This window comes from Perna viridis, chromosome 3 (genome assembly GCF_037379345.1).
Source record: "Perna viridis isolate PV_CMFRI_1.1 ecotype Kerala chromosome 3, ASM3737934v1, whole genome shotgun sequence".
NCBI lineage: Eukaryota > Metazoa > Mollusca > Bivalvia > Mytilida > Mytilidae > Perna > Perna viridis.
Window position 1 is genome coordinate 25895361 of NC_142447.1, and position 8231 is coordinate 25903591.

General features: G+C 30.7%; 1 protein-coding gene across 1 annotated transcript; it reads left to right on the forward strand.

Moving 5' to 3' along the window:
• The first annotated feature begins 3173 nt into the window (after positions 1-3173).
• LOC148621604 (homeobox protein MSX-2-like) lies at positions 3174-7755 on the forward strand. The gene is made up of 2 exons (XM_088576151.1): positions 3174-3787; positions 6993-7755. The coding sequence occupies exons 1-2, from the start codon at positions 3337-3339 to the stop codon at positions 7409-7411; spliced, it is 870 nt and encodes a 289-aa protein (XP_088432277.1). The 5' UTR covers positions 3174-3336; the 3' UTR covers positions 7412-7755.
• The last annotated feature ends 476 nt before the right edge of the window (positions 7756-8231 follow it).

An 8231-nucleotide genomic window follows, 5' to 3' on the forward strand; every position in this document is an offset into this window, starting at 1 on the left:
TTCTAATTACTAATATTATAAACTTTTCTGTGCCATGTCTCTTTATAAGTGACTGACAAAATTGGCTGTCTTAAATTCCGTTCTTTTAATAGAATGATATATTTTTGTTTATTCTTTGAATATATCGAGGTTAATTCTATATTGCTTAATGAACAAGTATTATAACCGCATGAGTGAAAAAATAATTTGTCTACATATGCCTTTATAGTCATCGGTTCGTGTTTAAGAAAAATTAAGAAAAAATCAGATTAGGTTCATATATTACAGTTATCATTTATATTTTCTATTCCATATCACTGTCATCAGAGTAGTTATATCGTAAGTCTCATTTTTACTGTCGACATTTGTTCATTTTCACAATTGGCATATGATGCCTTTTGAAAACAAGTATTTCGATACACAAGGTAAATTGTGACCTAAAGAAACAAGAGTAACACACTGTTTTTCCGAGTCTGGGATCTTTTTTCCAATGTCGCAAAGTGCTGAAGGTAATGGTCAGATACTGTCTATTTTTCAACTAAAACATCTAGTTACAATTTTCATTTTACAATTTGGGGGAAAACAGATCAATTATATACTGATCTTGGCATAACCATGTCCATTTTGGGGGTTTAGATAATTAAGGACAAATATAAATTTGTCAATACATAAATTTTATGTCCATTGAAATACAATTTTTGTTAGAGATTCGCCACATATTCCATATTTTGGATTCGCCAATTTTTTTCACATGGATATTTGTTCTCTCTTCTGATTCAACATCATTCTCCGTTCCCCTATGCAACATTTTCCCCTTTTACCCATTCCCCCAAACCTCAATGATTCACTGGTATTCTCCTTCCCTTATTTCTCAGCGTTTCATTAAGTCTTTCCTTTTTACAATTTTCCCCTACCTCTGCGTATCGGTATTCCTTTCTTTTTTTCCGATTATCCCATATATTATCCAACGATTCACCATTTATTTCCTGAAACGATACATTTTTTATTCTCTCACTTGATTCGAAATACATTTCCTCATCACATTTTTTTCTTTAAAATTGCTACATGTTTCTTATTCCTTGTATGTAAGCTAAGTAACTATTTACTAATCCCAAAAACTTTTAATTCCCCACTCATGATCATCATTCGCCTCCGAAAACACTTTCGTGCATCTTTTTTTTTACTTTTTGAATCATTACTCATATATTGCAATTGGCAACAATGCAAATTCCATTTTAAAGTATTTTTTTCTATTTCTTACCAATTGTTTCTCTCATAGGTAAATGGCCATGGTTTTTTTCTCGACACGGAGTCAGCTATTATCAATCATGAACTTCATACATCAAGTTAAAGACGTTAGGCGAACAAGAAAAAAAACGAACAAACAACGTTGTCTTAACCGTAAATATTCGCGTGTATCTACATTTTGCTGTACTGGCGGGCCAGATGATGACATTATATGCTATACATGAATATATAATGAATGTTTATTTAAAACACGGATAATGATCATGGCAAAAATTCAACCCCACTGTATGCTTAGATTCGAACAGCACCCAACCCGAAAGTAACTAGTTATTAATTTTCTTGTTAGAAAATTCTGGCTACGGTTTAATTTGACCATATATCCATTGAAATATTTACATGGTATCAAAACATATTTATCTGACATGCAGTAAGAAGCATGCGGTGTGTTCTCAATGTTTCGAAATATAAGCCACAGCTGTATCTTCATATATACGTATATTTATCATAAGACAAAATTTCGCAGATTTATTTAAATATAACTATACTATCAGCAAGACTTGAAGCACAGCTTCATAAATCGGTCAGTACCTCAAAGTTCTAATTTATGGAGAATACATGCATTTACTTTTAAACAGTTTTGCAACTGAGAAGTAAACTTAATAGTGACTATAACATATAGGTATAGCTTTTATTTAATTTATAAAGTGTACGAATACGTCTTGCATGGCAAAAATGAAAATGTCAAAGAGATGGATGATTCAGAATTAACTCGCGTTTCCAGTTTCTTTTTCTGTCATACCAAGAATAAATATTAAGCTGCTTCATTTTTCATAAAAAAAAGTGAAACGAAAATAATATCTTTTTTCACCACTAGCGAAATAAAGAATCTATTAAAACACAAAACATTAATTTATGTTGGAGAAAACAGTTTGTGACATAAAATGTTCTTTAAAAAAGATAATATTTCAACTTCTTAATTTGATATTAATCGTACAATCAATTTCCGTGACCCAAAAATTACAAAAAATAAGAGATATGTGCAGGAATAAAGTAATTCATGTTATTTTAATTTATAGCTTATCCAGTTTTCTGAAAGGTTATTCTTCATATATCTTAAACAATTAATTAAATAATTTTAGATGTATCAATTTGAAAATGATAAATCTTCAGAATAATTAAGTCTGAAGTTGACGAAAAGGATGGAAACACCTTCACACGTTAAAGAAAACATATAATGCATATATATTTCAATGTTAAAGGGTCCATAATGAATTAGTTGGTAATAGGTATGTAATTGCGGTTTTGAAATTCGAGGCGAAGATTCAAAAAGGCTTTAATTTATAGATTACTATTTTGTTGTCTATTTAATAAAAATCAAAGCGAGAGTCCCAAGGGGTGAGAGGAAGGCAATATTTCATCTTCTCAAACGCTTTTCTTGATGTTGATTTTTGATATGGATATTCCATCTCTATTCTATATCGGCGCCTGTTACTCCCGACAGTGACTTCAACCGTTCCTTCAAATGACATCTATGATACTAAGCATAATAAGCAATTAGTGAAATATTAAACCAAGGGTAATTGATCATTTTTAATAGGGGCAAATAACAAGAGTCACTTTAAGATCATCTAAATTAATCTACCTTTAAATAAAGTGGCTTCAAAAGTGTGATAATGATATACTCCATTTCATAACCCGAGGTGATAGATGATCTTCCTTTTGTCACCGCTACTGAAATGTACTTTGATCTAATTTATTTGAATATCACCCACCAAAGTATTTCAAATTATCTTCTGTTTGCTAACACACACCATCTCGACACACATGAATGACTTTCAACAGTTTCCAATGAAAAGATGGTAATTTATACGCCATTACACACCAATTTGTAGTCTCACTAAAAGCTCGTCGCTGATTGGCTGTCGTCATTTCCGATGGAATACTAATGGGTCATAAAACTTTGGAAGTGATTCTGAATGGTTACATTTGTTTTTAGATAGATAGAAAGTTAACTTCAGACTTTTGTGACTTAAAGTGACTTGCTCTAAGTGTGCTTCTGCAATTTTAAAGTTTTTGTCTGAAAAAAGAGATTTTTACTGATGAGTAATAATGCAACCGGTACCGTTTTCTTCGAGTGATAATTCGGCTTTTAGTAAACTGTCAGCATCTTCAAAATCTTCAGAGAATACAGAATTATTAAATCTTGAGAATATGACTGAAAAATCTACAGAAAATCAAAGTGCTAAAATGTCGCCACCGACGGTACAAAAACAAGTATTAAAATTCAGTGTGGATTCAATTATGTCTGAGAAGGGACCCTCTAATAATGAGAGAGATAATACGGACTCTCCGAATTCTGTGAGTTCTGATGACAGTTTGCAGGAACAACCTAGAATTCCCAGCGCTTCAATGGGACCTTTTAGCATGGATGACATTTTAAACAAACAATCATTGTGTAGAAACGGTGCAATACCCCATCCTGGAGAAGGCCGGTGGCAGAACTTTTACAGTACAGCTTCATTCCCATGGTTGTCAACTTCAGGGCTGTCTCCGCCAAAAGGTAAATAAAGGGGACAATAACTGATAAAAGGATCTCCTATAAACATTCATGATGTTCATAGTGAAGGTTTATTCTTATAAATAGATGGAGAACAGATAACGCAAACCCAAAAGTAATATGTGCTGGTTATAAATAGAGTCTATCGGCATTGACCACCGTATAATAGGGTTTTAAAAGTTAAAAAAGCTAGTTGTGATGAATTCAATCCCACAGACCTATAATTTTGTTATAGGTCCATGATAAGACGTTGATATTCCTAGGATATCATTTGAAAATATCATAGTTTTTAAGAGAAGTACCCATCTTCTGACAATAAGAATTATTAACAAAGTAAATATCAATAACATTTTTGTTAAGAAATCCTAAATTTAATATTAATCTTCAATAAATGAACTGCCGTAGTTTTTAATGTAATTATCATTAACGAATTTGAAATTAAGAAAAAAACAGTTCGGAAAATATAATTAAATATGAAATATAAATAATCAATTTCTTTTATGCAGCTAAAAAATATATAATTTTGCAGGCATTTTACTGATTAATATAATAAAATTCAAAATTATTTTGAAACAATTAATTTAGTGAGCGAATGGCGGGAGATCATATGCAACGTATTTTCCAAACTGTCATTCCCTGTTTATTTTGAATTGTTAAAGAACATAATTAATTGATGTAATCCATTTGTAAAATCTTTTATCTGTACACAGAAAACTAATTGACGGATCTAAAGGACATTAATTTCAATGTAATCGATGAAAATGTTAATGATTTTTAATACTTAAATTTCTGTAGGCGACTATGGAGTGATTATTGATGATTATAGGGAGTACAATAGATACATTAGTATTCCTGATGAGATAACAATAATACCTTCAGCTATTTTTTAATGTTTTCATTAATATTCGCACCTGTCTTGTCTCTTTGTAGTTTTACCTTTGTAGTGTTACCTGTTTTTAAAATAATGCCCAAAAACTTTCAAATTGTGCATAATTTATATGATATTATTTTATAAGATATTTTTATTTTAGAAAGTTATAATCGCTTTATCTATATTACTGTAACACCCTTCCTTTTATTATTATGTTTACATCTGCATTTAATTATATTTAAATATACTGAAAAAAGTTCATATTTACTACATGAAAAGGGTTATTAAAGATTATTAATTGATCCAATCAAATTTGATTTAAGTACGCTTAAATACTTCACTGTCTTATTTTAAAATTTTTGGAAAAGGTCGAAATGTCGTGTAGGAAACCTGATATTAATATCAAATTCTTACCAAAATAAAAGTATTCAAATTGGTTTTAGTGTATGAATTTCAAAGATGAAATAGAGTAATTTGTAAACAAAATTAAATTTTAAAATAATAATTGATAAACAATCGCGAATAAAACGAAAAATAATATAACATTGAGAGAAGATAAAAGTGGACGAAACCATGAATTTGATACTATGAATGTCTGTAACTTTAAATCGAAGACTAAATTATGCGAAACCTTGAAATGTAATGAAGTATACAAAAATCAAGTCTGTTGCAAATTTACACCAGACTTTAGAATTTAATACGCTTTTTACGCATTAAGAATAATCAAGAAACATATCACAATAATTTATGTAAATATCTTCATCAATTTCAAAATTGTAAATCTCAGTAAATTACATGGGTTAAAATATCTAATCAAGTGTGCATCAATTTCACGCCTGAAAAAAAATATGAAAATGAAATATAAATTTATTTCTCATTTAAAATTTAGTAGGCGAAAGTAAATTTACAACGTGCCTTAATAGAAAAATTGTGACTGAAGATTCCAATAAATTAAAGTCATTGCAGGCATAAATATGAAGGAATATTTCATATAAAATTGAAAAGAAATGGAGTTGTTGTATTTTTAATGATATTGCCTTAATTTGAATGGTCTGTAATGATGATTGATGGAGTCTTTTTTTCTTGTCTTCTTTGATGTTATCTGTACTAACTTCTATAGATATTAACTGATATTTTCTATCTAGGATTCCAGTTCTCCACACACATCTTTCGTGGGTTAAAATTAAAAGAGCTTCAGAAAATTATAATTATTTGAAAGTACAATTTCACGTCATATAAGAAGCCTTACGTTTTTTTTATACGATGATAAAGCATAAGAAATGAATAAATAATAGATTTGAAAAATATAAGTGCAAATGTATTTAATTTTCTAAATACTGTATTCGAAAAGTGCAAAAACAAATTTAAAAAAATATATCTACGGAACAAATTGGAAACACTGTGCATGTGTTATGATTTATCCTATTTCAAAAATTGAAATGAATTCATATTAAATGCCTGAAAAATAGAATCGCAGAATTTTTCAACAATTTAAAGTTGAATGCAAGAAACAAGATCAAATCCATATTGTAGGTTGAACCCCTCTGTAATTTATATTCATCACGTTTTTGGCGGGAATTGATCAGTTCTCTTGCTGAAACAAATGATTATATGATGATGCAGGGAAATAATTTGCCAACTACCTTAGTTGAGATAAGATTGAAGACAAGGAGGCAAGTTATGAAACTAAAGGCACCATAAATATCCCGTGTCATATTTAAATCTCAGTACTAATGCTGTCATTGAAACCAAGAACTCGTAAATCACGTGGTCCAAATAGCTGCCAATTAATAGAATCAAGATAAAATGTTCAATACATCGAAGATAATTAGATATGGTTAATCTGTTAATAACCGTCCGCGGTGTCACTCAGTAATGCACGTTCGTCGTTCAATTTACTGTATCAGTAACATATCTTGATATGTTTCAACACCCCTCCTCAATTATTGCTACTGCCGATTAATTTTAATAAATTTAGATTTACGTGTTGACTAAATAGTGAGATAATGCATGTCTAATTAAATGTTCCTAATACAATTCTCTCTATCATCATGATTACTATGGCATCGTAATGAATAGGCAATACTGGCTATTTAGAAGGGAAACAGATGACCCCTGCGAACGAACAGAAATTCACAGCCAGGCGCCTTATCAATATTCTGATTTGCTGTTACTGATTTGGTTAATAATACCATTATCTAACCTGCGATAAAGTAAATGCAGTGTTAATGATCATTATTGGGATTCATGACCTCCAAGTGCTACTATATAGCAAGCAGAGACTGATGATCCATAGTTATTGAAATTTTAGTATCTTATTATTTTTATTTATTGCAGGTCCTCCTAGTCCAGGAAGAATAAATCCCCAGAAATGTACTTTACGGAAACACAAGACCAACAGAAAACCCAGAACACCTTTTACCACGTCTCAGTTGTTAGCTCTTGAAAGAAAATTTCGCCAAAAGCAGTATTTGTCTATAGCAGAAAGAGCCGAATTTTCAGCTTCTTTGAACTTAACAGAAACGCAAGTTAAAATATGGTTTCAGAATAGACGTGCAAAAGCTAAAAGACTTCACGAGGCAGAACTAGAAAAACTAAAAATGGCATCAAAACCCATGCTTCCACCTGCTATCGGTGTGACATTTCCCGCCGCTGCAGCTATATATGGAAGCCAGTTCGGAAGACCTCAGGGTTTCCCACATTCTTTTATGTCTCCTTTTGCGTATGGAAATATGAACATGGTATATCACCATTAGTCCTAAATCAAATCAACACCTCGACCAAAGACTGGACCACTGTTCCAAATCATTTAGTTACGGGTTACCAAATTATAGAATGTGCTGCACAGAGAAGGTGCTACAGGAAGTCTAGGAAGACATTGAAAAAGCATTATGCTCGTGTAATATGTGCTCAAGATTGTCCTGCAAATTATCTTGTGAAACTGACAAAAAAAAACTTGCCAAATGGACTGACATTGTGTCAATTATTATTGTGGTTTATCGTTTTGTAAATAAAATACTATTATTTATATTGACACACGTGATTATTCCCCGTTGTTGTCATATCATTTATTTGACAATAAATAAATTCTTTTCTAATACCTGAATGTTTCTAATAATTTTCAGCCAAATGTTCAGTCATCTGCAAGAAAAAAAACAGGTACTTGCAAATCAGAAATGTTTTATTCCACTCAGCTCACTTTTGAATATTTTAGCAGTGCATGTGAAGAAATAAAACAATCAAATTTAAAAAAAAAATACAAAATAAGACAAGGGAATAGTTTTAAAAATAGACTAACTTAATTAAATCTTTTATTGGGCAACGAATTCACACAGCTATGCCAGAAAATTCATAGCGATCTTTACAAAATCTTAACTTGCAGAATTAGCAATGGTCGCAGAATATTTTTTCTTTTGAAATATAAAATTGGTTATAAATATTATATTTCTCAAATAATATTTATGCCTCTGCAATCAGAGTAAAATGGGCGGGTTTTATCGCCCACTATCTGCAAAGCCTTGTCAGAGATAAATCCATCACAAGGAAAAAGATTTTCACCTTTAATCAAATAGAACA